Source organism: Phyllobates terribilis, unplaced genomic scaffold (genome assembly GCF_046119375.1).
Source record: "Phyllobates terribilis strain yellow unplaced genomic scaffold, ASM4611937v1 Scaffold_13__5_contigs__length_258822181, whole genome shotgun sequence".
In the NCBI taxonomy this organism is placed as follows: Eukaryota; Metazoa; Chordata; class Amphibia; order Anura; family Dendrobatidae; genus Phyllobates; species Phyllobates terribilis.
In genome coordinates, this window is record NW_027362773.1 from 132,678,373 (window position 1) to 132,698,700 (window position 20,328).

A 20,328-nucleotide genomic window follows, 5' to 3' on the forward strand; every position below is an offset into this window, starting at 1 on the left:
GAGCTGCATCAGTTTTTCTCGGATGCGTAGAAAAAAAAAAGTTTCTACACCTTCTCCATTCTGAGAGTCCGTGAAAATCGGGATGCACTCCGATGTCATCCGAGTACAGTCCAATTTTTTCCATGGACCCATAGACTTGTATTGTCGATTTTGATCCAACACTCGGATCAAAATCGGACGTGTCAATGTCTTTTTCCCGCGACACACAGCCCCTTAGTATACCTTAGGTGTGAGTGCTATCTGAAAACCACAGATATATGAACTCATAAATATGAGTTCTAGTTGTGTAAATAGACAAAAGTATTTTTGATTGCTATCTAGATTGTTACATACTGTAAATGTAGTCACTAGTAGATCATTGGCTATGTAATATTTGATCCTATCTGTACTATGGCTCACGTGGTAAAATAAATATAATATGCATATATAAATCTATCATTTATTTTTAATTTTTCCTTTTGTAGGATTTTACTTCGGTTCATTAATCTTTCCTTGTATTCAGTGATGCCTGCTAAAAGTAGGCATTGCCAACATTTATGCATTTCTACCTCTGAGACCTAAACCTATCAATAATCACTTACGCCCAGATTATTTTCCTAAACAATTCACTAGATCAGGGATTTCAAACTCAAACACACAGGGGGCAAAATGAAAAACATGGACAAAGTCGTGGGCCAACCAGTATACAGTATAATGGGCCCACATAGTCCTCCATACAGAATAATGGGCCCCATATAGTCCTCCATACAATATAATGGCCCCATATAGTCCTCTATACAGAATAATGGGACCCACATAGCCCTCCGTACAGAATAATGGCCCCACATAGTCCTCCATACAGAATAATGGGACCCACATAGTCCTCCATACAGAATAATGGGACCCACATAGTCATCCATACAGAATAATGGGCCTACATAGTCCTCCATACAGAATAATGGGACCCACGTAGCCCTCCATACAGAATAATGGGCCCCACATAGTCCTCCATACAGAATAATGGGCCCCACATAGTCCTCCATACAGAATAATGGGACCCACATAGCCCTCCATACAGAATAATGGCCCCACATAGTCCTCCATATAGAATAATGGGCCCCACATAGTCCTCCATACAAAATAATGGGCCCCACATAGTCCTCTATACAGAATAATGGGACCCACATAGTCCTCCATACAGAATAATGGGCCCCACATAGTCCTCCATACAGTATAATGGCCCCATATAGTCCTCTATACAGAATAATGGGACCCACATAGCCCTCCATACAGAATAATGGCCCCACATAGTCCTTCATACAGAATAATGGGACCCACATAGTCCTCCATACAGAATAATGGGCCTACATAGACCTCCATACAGAATAATGGGACCCACATAGCCCTCCATACGGAATAATGGGCCCCACATAGTCCTCCATACAGAATAATGGGCCCCACATAGTCCTCCATACAGAATAATGGGCCCCACAAAGTCCTCCATACAGAATAATGGGCCCCACATAGTCCTCTATACAGAATAATTGCCCCACATAGTCCTCCATACAAAATAATGGGCCCCACATAGTCCTCCATACAGTATAATGGGGTCCACATAGTCCTCCATACAGAATAATGGCCCCAACATAGTCCTCCATACAGTATAATGGGCCCCACATAGTCCTCCATACAGTATAATGGGCCCCACATAGTCCTCCATACAGTATAATGGGCCCCACATAGTCCTCCATACAGAATAATGGCCCCACATAGTCCTCTATACAGAATAATTGCCCCACATAGTCCTCCATACAAAATAATGGGCCCACATAGTCCTCCATACAGTATAATGGGGTCCACATAGTCCTCCATACAGAATAATGGCCCCAACATAGTCCTCCATACAGTATAATGGGCCCCACATAGTCCTCCATACAGTATAATGGGCCCCACATAGTCCTCCATACAGAATAATGGGACCCACATAGTCCTCCATACAGAATAATGGGCCCCACATAGTCCTCCATACAGTATAATGGCCCCATATAGTCCTCTATACAGAATAATGGGACCCACATATCCCTCCATACAGAATAATGGCCCCACATAGTCCTTCATAGAGAATAATGGGACCCACATAGTCATCCATACAGAATAATGGGCCTACATAGTCCTCCATACAGAATAATGGGACCCACATAGCCCTCCATACAGAATAATGGGCCCCACATAGTCCTCCATACAGAATAATGGGCCCACATAGTCCTCCATACAGAATAATGGGACCCACATAGCCCTCCATACCGAATAATGGCCCCACATAGTCCTCCATACAGAATAATGGGCCCCACATAGTCCTCCATACAGAATAATGGGCCCCACATAGTCCTCTATACAGAATAATGGGACCCACATAGTCCTCCATACAGAATAATGGGCCCCACATAGTCCTCCATACAGTATAATGGCCCCATATAGTCCTCTATACAGAATAATGGGACCCACATAGCCCTCCATACAGAATAATGACCCCACATAGTCCTTCATACAGAATAATGGGACCCACATAGTCCTCCATACAGAATAATGGGCCTACATAGTCCTCCATACAGAATAATGGGACCCACATAGCCCTCCATACGGAATAATGGGCCCCACATAGTCCTCCATACAGAATAATGGGCCCCACATAGTCCTCCATACAGAATAATGGGCCCCACAAAGTCCTCCATACAGAATAATGGGCCCCACATAGTCATCTATACAGAATAATTGCCCCACGTTGTCCTCCATACAAAATAATGGGCCCCACATAGTCCTCCATACAGTATAATGGGGTCCACATAGTCCTCCATACAGAATAATGGCCCCAACATAGTCCTCCATACAGTATAATGGGCCCCACATAGTCCTCCATACAGTATAATGGGCCCCACATAGTCCTCCATACAGTATAATGGGCCCCACATAGTCCTCCATACAGAATAATGGCCCCACATAGTCCTCCATACAGAATAATAACCCCACATAGTCCTCCATACAGTATAATGGCCCCATATAGTCCTCTATACAGAATAATGGGCCCCACATAGGGGTGGTGGTCCTTGTGTCGTGGGCCAAATAAAATCACCTTGCGGGCCAGAGTGTGATATGTGTGCACTTGAGAGCGACTTGTACAAAGCCAACTCCTTCACTTTTCACTACCTCAATTCATCAAGTAGCTGAACCTGGAAGGATCAAACTCAGATCCTTTTAGGACCCTTTTCTGTGGCTGAGACCTATTCGAGATTTATGGCATATCCAGCGGAAATTCCATAATTATCTAAAATAGGAATATATTTTTAAATACCTTTACAAAAAAGACCAAAACAAATTCTTAATAAATTATGAAAGTGAAATACAACCTTCTTTGTTAGAGGATGCTAAGCAATCTTTATAAAAAAAAAAAAACACCGTAAACCCATTTATTTTCCCAGTAATCCATGTCCAAATATAATAATACACCAAGGAGAAGAAGAGGTTGCTCAACCCAACATAGAAAGCAAAATGATAATGGCCTCCAGGAACATTAGACTAAACCCACTGATATCGGCCAGATGGTCTGACAGTCTGTTGGGTTGAGGAGCCTCCTGACTCTACCCTAAACGATGTTGGGGGAGAGAAAGATCCAGATTTTTGGCTTTCAACATCTGATCCATTTGTTCTCCTAATTGATAAGCTGATGCTGGAGGAGTCTGCCAATAATAGAGAACACAGGAGTTCTTGGCAGAGCCGAGCCGAGCGGTCCTGCATACGGAGGAGTCAGAAGAGATAGCTGTAGGTCCAACGTCCCTGTGTCAGACAGTTATCTAATGTGTATGGAGGCCTAAAAGTAAGAGGTCCGATGACTTTTTCTAGGATAAGCATATTTTAGAATGTATGAAAGTCATAATCTGAAAATATACAATCCAAAATCAATAGAAATAAAGTATACTCACTCAATCTATTGTTTGGACTTGAATCTGGGAAAAATATAAGACAAGATTAAAATATCAATTAATTCAACTGCCTGCAGTACAACGTGCCAAGACTGACAGATAAAAAAAATTAGATAAAGTCTATATACTGTATATTTTTGTCATAAAAAAAAAATCTGCGCTTTTTTAAATATTCAATGATTGTAGGCGCCTGCCACATATATTCATTTTAGCAGTTATAGGCAGTTAACACACCTGCTCTTATTATCATATCAGACAAATCTAGAGCCATGACACCAAGTTTAGACGTGTCTTCCCATAAACTTTTGTTGGATAAAGCACAGAGTTAAAGTATATGAATAAATACTTATTTTCAGACAGTTGAATACTTCAGACCTAGCAATCAAACACTGTGAAAATGCTTAATAATGGCAGTCTTCAAAATTCTAAGAACATTACATTGTCTGTATCGCGCACACTGATATTTCTTGATAAAGTTAAATGGGTATTCCCATCTTCAAGATCCTATCCCAATATGTAGTAGGTATAATATCAATTATATTAGCAAATACCTCCGATTAGAAATTAAGTATAGTTCTTCAGATTTGCTATGTCGCTTACCTCATGTAGGGCATTGCAGTCGCTTAGGTATCCATGATTGTGACTACTAAGAGCTGTCTAACTAACTGTCATTATATGAGTAGTCGTTATCATGGATACCTAAGCTACTGCAATGCCCTACATGCGGTAAGCAACACAGCTAATCAGGAGAACTATACTACATTTCTAATTGGAGGTATTACTAATTAGTAATATAACATATATTACATACTGTGATAGGGTCTTGGAGATGGAAATACCTCTTTAAATTCTGTCATGTTTCTGTATAAAGGTTTTAGACTAGACCTTCTCATCTATATAGATCCCAGATTCTCCAATTAAACAGACTCCAGACCTGAGCCCCCATCTATACAGACCCCATACCCACCTAGACACAGACTCCAGACCTGACCTATCAATACAGACCCCAGACCCACCTCTACACAGACTCCAGACCTGATCTTCCATCTATACAGACCCCAGACTCACCTCTACAGACTCCAGACATGACCTTCCATCTATACAGACCCCAGACCCACCTCTACAGACTCCAGACATGACCTTACATCTATACAGACCCCAGACCCACCTCTACAGACTCCAGGCATGACCTTCAATCTATACAGACCCCAGACCCACCTCTACACAGACTCCAAACCTGATCTTCCATCTATACAGACCCCAGACCCACCTATACCCAGACTCCAAACCTGATCTTCCATCTATACAGACCCCAGACCCACCTATACCCAGACTCCAAACCTGATCTTCCATCTATACAGACCCCAAACCTACCTCTACACAGACTCCAGATCTGATCTTCCATCTATACCGACCCCAAACCCACCTCTACACAGACTCCAAACCTGATCTTCCATCTATACAGACCCCAAACCTACCTCTACACAGACTCCAGACCTGACCTTCCATCTATACAGACCCAAGACCTGACCTCCCATCTTCCATCTATAAAAACTTCAGGCCTGACCTTCTAGTTGTACAGACCCCAGACATCACTTCCCATCTATACAGACCCCAAGACCTGGCATCACATCTATACAGACCCCAAGCCCGAGCTCACATCTATACAGACCACAGGCTTGACCTCCCTTCTATACAGACCCCAGACCTGACCTCCCATCTATGTAGACCCTGAACTCCCTACCTATACAGACTTCAGACCCTGGAGCTTTGAAGATCCTAGAACAAATGTAGAGTTATATACTTCTCCCCATTCCTGCATTCCTCTTTATCATCAGTCGCTGACCACACATAACGTCCTGATGCCAGGGCCAACGCCAGTATGTTGTTTGTGGTGGTGACTGAGAGTGAAGAGAAATGCAAAGACTTTGACAGTTGAGTTTAAGTTTAAAATCTAGTGCCCAGGAGATTCTGCTCTCTTTTCTTGGAGTTTGAGAGATCTCACCTTTCTCTTGAAGTCTGTTATTTAACACATAAATCTTAATACTCTACTGCTTCTCGTCTTCATGTTTTCATTACTCTTTCTTGCTAATAGCAGTGGACATAATACACTTCATTAATAATTCATCTAAAGTATTTCCAAAATGACTGTGCACCTTAAAAAATTTGATCTCTAAGTTGGCTCAATTGATATATAACTGTCAAATATGTTGGCTGAGGCACATAAATGTTCCCACTCATTCATATAGGATAACTTAAAGGTGTTGTCTAGAGCAGGGTTCCCCAACTCCAGTCCTCAAGGCCCACCAACAGGCCATGTTTTCAGGATTTACTTAGTATTGCACAAGTGATGGAATTATCGCCTGTGCAGGTACTGCAATTATCACCTGTGCAATACTAAGGAAAATCCTGAAAACATGAGCTGTTGGTGGGCCTTGAGGACTGGAGTTGGGGAACCGCGGCCTAGAGAAAGAAACAAGAGTCCACTTTTATTCCCAGTTCCGCTCTTACCGGTAGGCTATGGCCTGAACTATTCTTTGAGGACAAGAAGATTTAAAGTGAAAAACTACTCATGTTAGTGCACTACTCTCTTAGAGTTGAATGGGAATGTGTTTAATTTAGATTTGGGCTACATAGAAACCTTCATAAAATGCAACTTTATGAATATAATAATGGCATTACCTGGATTTAGGTAAGTGCCTGAAGAATCTGCAACCGGCTCATGAGTTGCAGCTGTTGGAGGAAAAACAAAAATTAGTACTTTTTTCAGATTTTGTAGGAAGATTAATTTATGACTTCATGCCATTATTAAAGTAATGTCCACAGAGAATATATGGTGGGCTACAGAGACCCTAAGGATAAAAGAGCCATAAGTACTCCATGTTTGGGTCTGTATCACAACTAGTGTTCTGTATCACAACTGGTGTTGAGCGAATTTGTTCAGCATTTCAAATTCGGGTTCGTGTTCGGGGTTCCTGCTTGTTCGCGCCAAAAAATCAGCTCCGCCCATGAACATCCCTGATTTGACACTCTGTCACGCAGATAACATAACATAACATCTGCGTGACAGCGTGGCAAATCAGGGATGTTCATGGGCGGAGCCGATTTTTTGGCGCCTTCAAGCCGGAACCCCAAACATGAACCCGAATTTGAAATGCCAAACAAATTCGCTCAACACTAATCACAATGTATTCTCCACTAGCAGAAGCATCAAGAATTTGAGGCATAAGGAGGAACAACATGAGCCCCTAGAACATGAGTTACAAATCAGTACAACAAGGATCCTTAATACGGCCATGTGCTTGGGGTCATATTATGTCTCAGGGATGGGAGATTTCTCTAAAAAAAGCCTGGCGGGAAAAGCTTAGAGATCAGTAACCTGCGGGAAACCCAAATCAGCACCAATAGTGCACATAGAAGTAAGGGGTCTAGCAAGGATCAAACTGGGCCACTTATTTTGGTGCCATGTTTTAACACCCCAGACAGGATGATATGATTTTTAATTAACCTCTTGGAAGCACAACATATTTTAACACAAAAATGTGGATGTCCTCTTGCTTTTTGTGGCTTCTTGGAGACTTGATATACTGTATATAAAGTGCTGCTGAACACTTGCACCCTTTTCTTACAATGTTCTCATTTTCCCAAATCTGGGTAACTAGTGCTTGCTGTATGTTTTACAAACTGGTGAATGTGGTATAGTAGAATTCCAGAAACTAATAATCAAGGATCTTCATTACGTAACTATGACATTGACCTAATACGCTTGAATATATTTTCATCTTGTTCAGATAAGTTTCCAGGATTAATGTGTCCAAGAAAAGCTGTAAAAAACCATATGGTATATAGTGCTAAATTGTGCAGCCATCCACTCATGAATTGTAAGTCAGTATATGCATTGGTTGCATCAGGAGGAAGCTATCCGAGTGCCATATGCCGATATGTATTGTAGATCCCAGTGTATCAGTAAATCTTAGACTTTCACATAGGATAATGTGTCCAAGTTGTGCGATGTATGTGGTGCCAGGTCCAGTTGTGCGTGTTGATCTCGGCGACATGTATTTTCTATCCATAAATATCTTATGTTACGTACCTGCGTTGCCCAGCAAGACGCTAAGGCAAAGAAGAAAGGGGACGTTCATGGTAGAATCCCAGTGGTTACCCTCTAATTTTGGGTTATTAATATGTTCCTTAAAAACCCCTATTGGCAGTCCCGCTGCTGCCTAAGGGTGTATTAAAAAACTGTAATGCCAACCCTAAACTATATATATAATTTTAAAGCCCCTCCTTATTAGCCTGGAAACAACTACCTAACCAGGATCTGCACCTTATCAGCATTCACCCAAACAATAAAAAAGCATTAATAAGTACATTAAGTTATTATCTAAATGTCTTCACAAACACCAAGGATTGATAGCGCTAATGTGTATGTTCTGCAACACTTATTTACTCTCATTGCACCGGAACCACAAATATCTTAAAAGGTTTTTTTGAGATCTTAAGGCGATGATAGAGTCTTCGTATTGTAGGACTTTGCACCGTATAAATTATTGTTGAAAACTTGTTCAACCTAACATAACCTGTACTGCAAAAATGTAAATATATGCCACAAGGGGAAAGGAATTTTAAGACCACCACAACATAGTCTTCTACCATTTACAAGACCATACTGTAGTTCTAGATGGCCATCAAACAATGTAATAGATCTACTTTTGGCAGAATATGGAGGACAATTAAACAACAGTCTTTATTTCATCCCCTAAATTCTATATTCCCCAAATCCTTCCCTTTAGTGATGTCAAACTTTTTTTTACCCAATGCTTGAAGAGTTTTGAGAACATTTCTACTCCTTCAACCAGTTTAATTAAAGTACAGGACAGGTCAAACGTTTGGACACACCTGTTCATGCAGTAGTTTTCCTTATTCTTATTGGAACGTGCACACTTTAGATTCAGACTGAAGGCAGCAAAACCACGAATGAACACTTATAGAAACAAGGAGTGAAGAAACATGTACGAAGCAAACCAGAATATGTGATAAACCCTAAATTTCTCAAAGACGTTGTTAAGGGGACGGTTGCAAACAACTTTATTAAATAATGGAAAGCAACCGAACCCGGGGTCCGCGATGCAGCCTGGAGGACTGCAGCCGAACACCTTCCGGGTAAGAAGGTAAAACAACCAACTGAAATAACAATCCCTTCCGTGTTACTGCACACCGGAACGGGAGTAGGGATTCGCACTATCTCCGTTAACTGCACGAGAGATGTGCGATAAATAATGTATCTGTAGCCCTGTTTACAGCACAGGGACTACACAGCAGGCGCTAGGATGCGTGTGTCATACACGCTGGCGTATATGTGCTCCCAGCCGGCGTGCTACCGGACTGAGGAGTATCTCTCCACATGGCTTACAGGCGGTGCCGGGAATACGGCGTCTGCAGACTGCTCGGGATGTATGGCGACCCCTTTGTCGGAGCCAGACTGTCAGGCGAAGCTACCTGCCTCCCTCCATCTAAGGTTGCCTATCCCCCGCTAAACCTGCCTGACAGAAGCTAAAGCATACGTGGAGCCCAAACGACCAAGCATCCACACAACAACACCATCACAGCTCAATGATCAGAGCGCGCCGCCATGTTTCTGGGTGGGCTATTTAAAGATTAAGCCCTGCCCACCGTCGCACTATTGGTGATGTCACCCGCGACCAATCAGGCGGTGCCAGGTCACCGGATCAGCTGACTCCCAAACTACCAATCACGGTCCGCCATGTCACGGGCATGCTCAGTGCAGTGAATCCTGGACTTAGGCTGTAGCAGCCCTGTTTCCCTCCGCAACCTACGCTTCATGTTGCTAGGAACAAAGACCTGAGAGACAACTTGTACATCTCGTGCACCAGCTAGGCGTTGGGACTGATGGCAATGCTGAGCAGCATAAGCCCTGGCTGGGCCAGAATGGGAGACCACAGAATCCACTGATGGTTCTAAACCCATTTCAAATCCAGCAAACACCTGATGCCTAACATTATCCCCCCTCCACTTGATGCTCATATTCCTCAACGAGCAGGGGAGCATGAATGTGGTCCACCAATTCCCAGGGATGATCCTCAGAACCATGGCCCCTCCAGTGTACTGGGTAACCTTTTTTTTCCATGAACCATCTTAGACACCATAATAGCCTGCACCTCGAGATTATCACCCCTGGTGTGTAGCAGGTTGGGGTTCAGTGAGTTTTGTCAGGCGAATGGGTTTAAGGAGCGACACATGAAAAGTGTCGTGACTCCTAAGGTGTCGTGGTAACTGTAAACGGTACATTACTGGGTTTACTTGGGCCAAAATTTTGAAAGGACCAATAAAGCGGGGGGCAAACTTAGCAGATTCCCCGCGTACTTTAATATTGCGAGCCGTGAGCCACACTCTGTCGCCCGGATAGAATACGGGAGCAGGACGACGAAGAGAGTCAGCCGACTCTCTCATTCGATTCTTGGAGGCCAATATAGCATCTTGTGTATGGTCCCAAACCTCCCGCGCTTCCAGAGCCAAATTTCTGACCCCAGGTTCCATAGAGGGAACTGGCATAGGAACCGGAACGCGTGGATGTTGGCCATTATTCAGAAGAAGCGGAGTCAGATCTGTGGAATCCGCCACGGGTAACGGGTGGAGAAGACTAGCCGGACTTTGACGGGATGATTTATCTCTCGCACAGGTGACACACGCTAGAACATATTCCTTAACGTCCTGGTGCCACCAGGGCCACCAATACGAACGTTGAAGGAACTTTGTGGTACGTTTGACCCCGAAATTACCTCCGACCTTAGGGGCATGTGCCCAGGAGAGCACCTCATTTTGTAGATTAGGGGGAATGAACGTCCTCCCAGAAGGAAGAGTGAGCCTGGGCTCGTCATCGTCCTCAGCCGTATCCATGGACCGGGACAAAAGGTCTACCTGAGGGTTCTTTTTGATATAATCTGACAAGACCTGGGTCTCGGGGACAGACAGAGGATCTATGCCGGGAGCCAAATCAATAGGACAGCCATACGGTCGGTGGCGAGGTAAAGTGTCTGCAGCCTTTTTGGGAAAGATATCAGCAAAGGTCTGATTTTGCAAAGGGAGAGCGGCCAAGTCGGAAGAAGGCTCAGAGACTAACCTCCGGTTGACTGTAACCATACACTGAGACACACAATTCTCACTCCAGGAAGAAATTCTCCCCGAATTCCAGTCAATGTGTGGAGTGTGACAACGTAACCATGGAAGACCCAATAGCACCTCATCTAATCCACCGGGAATAATAAGAAAGGAGATAACCTCCCGGTGACCCTGAGGAAATTACATGGTGAGGGGAATCGACTGGTGGGTAATTTGTGTGTCCAGCAGTGAACCGTGGACTACCCTAATGTTCATTGGTTTTGGAAGTAACTCCATAGGAATGTCGTACTTCTGGGCAAACGTAGATGACAAAAAATTGCCATCGGCACCAGAATCCACCCACGCCTTGGCAGTAACCGTGGTTGCTCCGAAGAACAATGTCACCTTATACAATAATTTGGAGGAAGGACCCCCGGAATCTAACACACCTCCTCCAACGGTGGTTAGTCAGACTCGTTTTCCCGACTGCTTGGAACCCTTATTAATGGGGTACTCCAAGAGATGTGCAGGTCGGGAACGAGAGGGGCTACACTCCATCTGGGATACATCCATAGCCTCAGGCTCCGGGTCGGGAGTCGCGGGTTTGGAAATGGGTCTAGAGAATGAAGGTGCCAACCGACACTGAGGTCTGGGGACATCCAGCTCTAACTTGTGTTCTGCATGACGCAAATCTATTCGGTTAGCGAGAGAGATTAACTCCTCCAGGGAGGTTGGAATCTCTCTGGTAGATAGAGCATTTTTAATATGCCCAGCCAGACCCTTCCAGAACACCGGGATTAAAGACCGCTCAGACCAATCCAATTCAGCCGCTAAGGTTCTGAACTGGATGGCATAGTGGCTGGCGGTGACCGAACCCTTGACCAACGCAAGTAGCTTAAGAGCCGTATCATGCGTGACCTGAGGACATAGGAAGACATTTTTTAGGGCTGTAAGAAAGAGACCCGCATTAGCCACTACCAGGTCACTCTGCTCCCACAGGGGTGTAGCCCACTCCAAGGCCCTGTGAGAAAGTAACGAGATGACAAAACCCACTTTGGCCCTTTCAGAGGGGAACCATGCCTCAATCATCTCTAACTGAATGGAGCACAGATTAATAAAACCTCTGCAGGATTTGCTGTCACCAGAACATTTTTCCGGGAGAGCAAAATGGGGTAATGGGGCTATTGCAGCTGCCGCAGCATTCACCGCAGCCGAGTTAACCAGATTGGCTGCTTGAGAAGCTGCCTGGGTCGCTACTGCAGTGATATCAGCCACCGGGGCAGCTTGTTCCAGAGTCCTAAGTCTGGCCTCAAGTTGCTGTATATAGCGCTGCAGTTGCTGCTTGTCAGTCATGTTCGGCAAGACCCTGGCGCTCTGATACTGTTAAGGGGACGGTTGCAAACAACTTTATTAAATAATGGAAAGCAACCGAACCCAGGGTCCGCGATGCAGCCTGGAGGACTGCGGCCGAACACCTTCCGGGTAAGAAGGTAAAACAACCAACTGAAATAACAATCCCTTCCGTGTTACTGCACACCAGAACAGGAGTAGGGATTTGCACTATCTCCGTTAACTGCACGAGAGATGTGCGATAAATAATGTATCTGTAGCCCTGTTTACAGCACAGGGACTACACAGCAGGCGCTAGGATGCATGTGTGATAGACGCCGGCGTATACGTGCTCCCAGCCGGCGTGCTACCGGACTGAGGAGTATCTCTCCACATGGCTTACAGGCGGTGCCGGGAATACGGCGTCTGCAGACTGCTCGGGGTGTATGGCGACCCCTTTGTCGGAGCCAGACTGTCAGACGAAGTTGCCTATCCCCAGCTAAACCTGCCTGACAGAAGCTAAAGCATACGTGGAGCCCAAACGACCAAGCGTCCACACAACAACACCATCACAGCTTAATGATCAGAGCGCGCCGCCATGTTTGTGGGCGGGCTATTTAAAGATTAAGCCCTGCCCACCGTCGCACTATTGGTGACGTCAACCGCGACCAATCAGGCGGTGCCAGGTCACCGGATCAGCTGACTCCCAAACCACCAATCACGGTCCGCCATGTCACGGGCATGCTCAGTGCAGTGAATCCTGGACTGTTTCCCTCCGCAACCTACGCTTCATGTTGCTAGGAACAAAGACCCAAGAGACAACTTGTACATCTCGTGCACCAGCTAGATGTTGGGACTGATGACAATGCTGAGCAGCAGCATCAGCCCCAACTGGACCAGAATGGGAGACCACAGAATCCACTGATGGTTCTGAACCCATTTCAAATCCAGCAAACACCTGACACCTAACAGACATTCCCTTTTATTATGATGGCACTCTCTCAAGCAGCTTCATCAGGTAGTCAGCTAGAAATGATTTCCAACAGTCTTGTAAGTGTTCCCTGAGGTGGAGTGGAGCACTTGTTGGCTGCTTTGCCTTCACTCTCATCCCAAACCATCTTAATTAAGTTGAGGCAGGGTGATTGCCATCAATCCATCCATCTACTTTTTGGTCACATAGCCTGGAGGTTTGTTTCGGGTCATTGTCCTGTTGCATCAGATATCATGGCCCCACTAAGTACAAACCAGACAGGATGGCATGTTGTTGCAGATTGCTGTGGCAGCCATTATGGGTAAGTGTGTCTTAAATTTGGAATAAATCAACACCAGTGTCACCAGCGAACCACCCCTACACCATTATACCTCCCCCTCCATGCTTCACAGTGGACACCTTACATGTAGAAATCATCCATTCACCTTTTCTGCATTTCAAAAAGACATGGCGGTTGGTACCAAAAATCTCCAGTCCTCCTCTGAAAGTATTTTATGTACTTCTGAAATTTTTGAACAAATTTTGTGACATCTTAGCAAAACATGCAACTTTTTTTGAGAAAGAAAGTTCCAGAAAAAGCTGCAGATAAAAATATTTATGCAGAAAATTAATGAACTGCGTGCCTAATTTTGAAGAATTTGGCTAAAATAAAGTCAATGAATACCACATGACAACGAAAAGTGACTTAAAAAAACCCCTGGAAATTGGGACCCAGGCCATTGCTTATTTTCTTTTAAGAATCACATTATACAATATCCAGACGTGTGGTTATTAATTCATTAATTACCTGTGAATAATGAGGCTGGTGAACACAGCATGTGAAAAGTTCTTTTTGTTACCTAATAAAGCCTGAAAATGTGTGATCTATATCATGGTTTTTCTTTGACTTAACACTTTGTAGCTGTTAAAAAGACACAACCTTTAATGCCCAGTAATAATGGTATAAAAATGCGCTAAATACTCTACTGAAAAACATAATTTTCCTTGCGAGTGATTACATCTATCATTCATTTTTTCATTGCTGTATTTTACATTGTTCATTAGATATTTATAAAATCTAATAATTAATGGAGTTGTATGAAATCAACAACACATGGATGATTTCTTCATTAAACAGCACCACTCTTATCCAATGGCTGTGTGTGGTATTACAGCTTTGGCTTAGAGCTGAGCTGAGATCTGCCACAGTTTATAGACAAACATGCCGCATTTTCTTTATAAAGCTTTTCTTCCTAAACCCGTACAAAATTTTTTAGGACGACTTCACCTAAAACGTAGGAAGGCTTTCAATTATTTTGTGTTTACTAGAATAAAATTAAAGAAATTGCTTTAACCCCTTACCGACATATGGCACATCTTTCACGGCAAATGATGGCTGTGATATTTAGCCATCATCTGCCTCTAACAGCCGAAAGTGGAGCGGAGGTCCACCTGTGGCTGTTAACTTGTTAAATGACGCTGTCAATCTCTGACAGTGGCATTTACAGCTCGCCGGTGTGTGGGCACGTCATTCCATGATCCCATTGGAGCCCCTGCGACGAGATCGCGGGGAGCCGATGAGACCGGGATTTTCGCTATACACAGCAGTATTGTAGTATTGCTGTGTATAGTACAAGTGATTGGATGATTGTAGGTTCAAGTCCCCTAAGGGACCTAATAAATATAGTAGAAAGTAGAAAGTGAAAAAAATGTTTTGAAAAATATAAAAAGTTCAAATTACCCCCCCTCATAACACCATTAAAAATAAAGGAATAAAAAAAATTAAAAATACACATTTGTGGCATCTCCACATCCATAAAAGTCAGATCTATCAAAATACTGTATAAAATTAATTAATCAGATTGGTAAAAGGCGTCATGAGAAAAAAATCTAAACACCAGAATTACGGCTTTTTGGCCAACTCAACAATGCAAAAAAAAATGCAATAAGAGGCGATCGAAATATCGTGTCTACACCAAAATGGTATCAATAAAAAAAAGCCCTGACAGGTCCATCTACCAAAAAGGTTACGGATCTTGGAAAATGGAGATACAATCACATTTTCTGCATGTTTGGTATCTTAGTAATTGCATACTAAACTGGAAAATCATACTGCCAGGTCATTTTTATCATACAGTGAACATGGTAAATAAAAGAACCCCAAAAGCAATTGAGGAATTTTTTTGCACTAGAATTTTTTTTTACTGCTTTCCAGTTTATCACATGATAAAATTAATGGAGTCATTCAAAAATGAGAAAAGCAAAAAAAAGAAGTCATTATGTGGCTATGTCAATAGAAAAATAAAAAAAGTTACGGTTCTTGGAAAAAGAAGAGAAAAAAATGAAAGCGTAAAAACAAAAAATAGCCAAGTTGGGAAGGGGTTAACAAAAAACCCCATAAACAAAACCAAAACATTTTGCCATATTTAACCAAACTTAGCATTTTTGTTGTGGGAGAAATCATTTAGCTGAAAATATTTGGAAAATGTGCATTGCCTCATTTAGTGTCCTTGGTATTTTGTGTTCTTGGGCCATTGTGTTTTACTCTTTCTTTTTCGCTGTATTCATATTCATAGATTCACATTCAACACATTTGTCAAATGTGTTTGAGATATTTAATAGTGGTGTGCCTGTTTATGCGCCCCTTGAATGTAGTTTCTATCTGCTGGTCATTTTTAGGCATTTTTTAGACTAGTGCTAGTGGGAGCATCTCATTAACTGGTGAGAAAGTTTTGAAGTGATCAAATGCCTGCATGAATCTCTGATCTTGCAATATAATTGGCTCTAGGTGGTGTGGCCAAGACATACCCATGCTCTGGCTTGTAAGGGCCCAGCAGATTACACACATAGGTACTTTTATAGACTTAAGACCTCCGTACGCATATTGCTTAAAGCTGACTATCTTATATGGGGACCTCCCAACTGGAGTTCAACAGATATTTGGGTTAAAAAGAGAATCAAGCTAGTTGCATTTCAAGGGACAATCCTTATGTTCTCAAGCAAAATACACCACCACTAGAGATGTCTGCCAGCAATTTACTCTCCTTTCTTTTCCACACATGATTGTGGACGTGTTTGTGGGAAAGTCAAGAGACATAACTGTCAGTCAAATAAGCTCTTGAAGGTGTATGAGCAACTCTAGTTCTACTCACTTCTGAAAGGTGGAGCTAATATTTATGTACTAAATAGCGTAGACTTTGGGTTGCTCCTATGAAACAGAAATACATAGAGAAAAGTATTGGGATACATCTCTTAACTTTAATCCCTGAATTCAGATTTTTCATTCAGTTCCATTGCCACAGATGTACGAAATACAGCCCCTCTCTGTGCTGTCTGCCTCTACTAACGTTTGTGAATTAATGGCTCATTCTAACAATCTCACTTATACCAGGGTGATCCTTTCATATAGTATGATACCCCCACAGTGAACTTACACACACAATTTGCCCCTACAGTATCCTACACAGGCACAATATGATGACCCCCACATTGATCCCAGCGACTATGATGCCCCCACATTGTCTACAACACAGTATGATGCTACAACAGTGCCCGCAACACAGAATAACGCTACCTCATTGCCCACAACACAGTATGATGCCCCCACAGTGCCCCCAACACAGTATGATGCCCCACAGTGCCCCCAGCACAGTATGATGCCCCACAGGGCACCCAACACAGTATGATGCCCCACAGGGCCCCCCAACACAGTATGATGCCCCACAGTGCCCCAAACACAGTATGATGCCTCACTGGGCCCCAAGGCAGTATGATACTGCCATATAACCCTCCACACATTTTTAGCCCCTCCATCTTTATTGTGTAATTGCACTTACTGTTTGATTAATTCATGTTACTATTTATTTGGCAGTTAGCCCTGTTTGTGTTATGCAACACAATGTTTTTGGTTGAATTTGGCTATGTGTTTTGAGTCTATGATAATAAGCAGGCTTGGGTACAGGCAAAGTGAGAGCAGTGAGGAGCATGACCTGTAGATTCCTACAACTCTGGATTAGTTGCAGAGGGAACGATCATCAGGTTGAACTGCTGTCTCTTGTAAGCTGCAACCTGCGGTTTGTGGACGGGAATGTAGCACCCTGAGGATTCGGCTGCTACAGGGGTATTACGCCTCAAGCCAGAGGTGTGATATTCCACTCCTGGGTAAGGATGGAGTGTGGAACTGAGCCCAGAAGGCTGCATGTGACGCGCCCCTGGGCCTGTGTCGCGCTGCGTTGCGCACGCGGGAGCTTACCCGGAGCCGGATCTCTTGAGGGTTGTAGTCTCGTGGCGGTGACCCGGTCCGTGCCCAGGGAGTCAAACTGAGCGGCGATGTAACAGCGGTAGATGTAGGACGACTACGCCACCCGTTGAATGCAGCTATGGAGCTACCGCTGCAAGACAGTCCGCTGAGGCCGGTGGATGGATGGTGCAGCGTAGATGGTATAACCCCCAACGGGAGGGGTATGGCCTCAGGGCAGCAGATGTGGATGATGGGGGTAGCAGGAACCACTCAGAGACGGTGCGGTGTAATTCAGGGTCTTTACTGGTAACAACGATAGACCCTCCCGGAGTACTTGCTAGTGAACGGGGCCTGGTCAGTCCTTGAGCAGATGGGATCTCCCCTGGCCAGGCGGAGCTGCAGGCCTCCCAAACTGACTGTACTCTTCTGGCTACCTTGCTAGAAGCGGATATAAGTAGCCCACGTCCCTGAGTGTACCGTGTTGTGCTCACCCGTATGGCCGGTGACTCGGGGCCTTCTAATGGCTTCCGCTCCACGATGGCGGTGCTGGTCCCACGCGTGTGACCGTGCCTTCGGGTTTCTGGGCCAGAGGACCTGAAATCCCCTGCCGGTCGGCTTCTGCTGCTGGGTAAGAGTTAGTCCCCACAGCCTCGGACGCCGGGTCCGGTAAGAAAGCTTCTCAGTCAGGGCGAGCTCTGCAGCTGCCAGCCCCTGACTTGTAGTAGTATTGCTCCCACTGAGCTTCTGCTGTTTCTTCCTGTAACTGTCTCTTGTCTCTACTCTCCTTGACTGACTAACCCTTCCTCAGCCCAGGGTTTATACAGGGGAAGTTCTTCCCCTCCCAAGACTGGGCAGGAGGTGTGGCATGCACAGGATCCCTGACCAAAGGACCTCCCACCTGCTCTCAGACATAATATCTCTATCACTTTGGCAACCAGACCCCTGGGGTGTCACATTCCCCCCTAGTGAAATTTAGTACTCCGGGACTAAACATATTTTAGAAAAACATAACAAGATATAACAATAACAATACAATAAAGAAACACATAAAGGTGGTCACGGCATGTCCGTAACCGGGTGCAGTCTTTGAAGAAAGCAAGGTGTCCATTTCACCAAAACAGGGAGACGTAACCAGGTAGGGGTCTGTCCTACCCCGAGTCCTTAACAGTCTCTAGTCCATCCTGGGTTACGCTCCAACTATGTACAAGGATTCCCGGTAAATCCACCAAGGACTCCTAAAAATAACTGGAAACACAAAATTATACACAAGCAACAATACACAGATAAACATAAATAAAACAATTTATACACTTCAAATCCTCCAGCGTGCGGGTAACTGGCCTCTAGTGGCCCTAGTGGACCTACGGAGCTGACTGTCTGGCCCTGAACTACAGGGTGTAGGAGCTGTCAAGGGTAAACTGGGCAGCTGTCTACCGGCTCTTTGTCTCACTAGGGGTACGGCAGGCTCACTATAAGCAGAGGGTTGATCCTCCTGTTCTGCTTGTGTGGAGTCTTCTGCCTCCTGGACTGGCTGTTCTTCCAGCTCTACCTGTTGCTCCGTAGGTGCTTGGGATGCTGGTTGGAGGAAGGTGAGTACGGGTACCACAACTGCACCATTGACTTGAGTCCAAGACCGAGGGAAGTCCCCGAGCACAGTACTAACCATATCTTCCCTTTCCTCTACGGGTCGATGGTCTTCTTGTTCCTCTTCAGGGTTCCTCAGTTGTTCGGGACACTTCTTCAGGTGGTCCCGGGATACAATGGCTGTGGTTTCCCCTCCGTCTTTACTGATGGTACAAACCTTCGGGTTCTCGTGGCTTGAGGGCAGTACGGTGTACGGGTCCTTCTCCCACTGGTCATCCAACTTGTGGAGCCGTCTCTTCCTCTTCAAGACCTGCTCTCCGGGTACCAGGGGAACAGCGGGATCATACTGGTTGTAAGTTTTCTCTTGTCTTTCCCTAGCCTGACAGAGACTTCGCTCCACGCTCTCCTGTACTCTCCGGTACTGCTGCTGCCTCTCTGTGTCCCAGTCTGTTTCTGGTGAAGTGTCCTCGGGTGTCAGGACTCCCATTTCCAGGTCAACAGGTAACTTACCAGGTCTTGCCCTCATTAGGTAAGCCGGGGTACAGTTGGTGGAACCTACCGGGATGTGGTTGTATAGGTCCACCAGATCGGGCAACTTCTCAGGCCACAGACTGCGTTCTTCCAGGGGCAATGTTTTTAGAAGATCCATTACCACCTGGTTCATTTTCTCACAAAGTCCATTAGTTTGCGGATGGTAGGGTGTCGTCCTTATCTTCCGGCAGCCATACAGATTGCAGAATTCCTGGAAGACCTCCGCTTCAAAGGCAGGTCCCTGGTCCGTCAGCACTTGGTCCGGGTACCCGTGTGGACGGCAAAAGTGCTGCTGGAAGGCTCTAGCTGCTGTTTGAGCCGTTAAGTCCTTGACGGGGACGACAACCAGAAACCGGGAGTAATGATCCACGATGGTTAACGCGTAGACGTAGCCACTTCTGCTTGGGGTCAGTTTTACATGATCCAAGGCTACCAGTTCCAACGGTTGCCGGGTGACGATGGACTGCAGGGGAGTCTTCTGGCTGGCACGGTCCTTCCTTCTCAGGTTGCACGGGCCACAGTCTCTGCACCACTTCTCGATGGTTCCCCTCATGCCTACCCAGTGGAACCGCTCGCGCAGCAGGAACTCCAGCTTCTTC

General features: G+C 44.9%; 1 protein-coding gene across 1 annotated transcript in view; it reads right to left on the reverse strand.

The window, feature by feature from the left end:
- LOC141174064 (uncharacterized) overlaps positions 1 to 8,190 on the reverse strand; it is an 80,254-nt gene extending 72,064 nt beyond the window's left edge. The window contains exons 1-3 of the mRNA XM_073658697.1: positions 8,050 to 8,190; positions 6,639 to 6,689; positions 3,957 to 3,980 (exon numbers count right to left, since the gene is read on the reverse strand). Of these exons, the coding sequence (XP_073514798.1) occupies positions 3,957 to 3,980; positions 6,639 to 6,689; positions 8,050 to 8,098 (124 nt within the window). The 5' untranslated portion in view covers positions 8,099 to 8,190. The remainder of the gene's footprint in view (positions 1 to 3,956; positions 3,981 to 6,638; positions 6,690 to 8,049) is intronic.
- Positions 8,191 to 20,328: the final 12,138 nt, after the last annotated feature.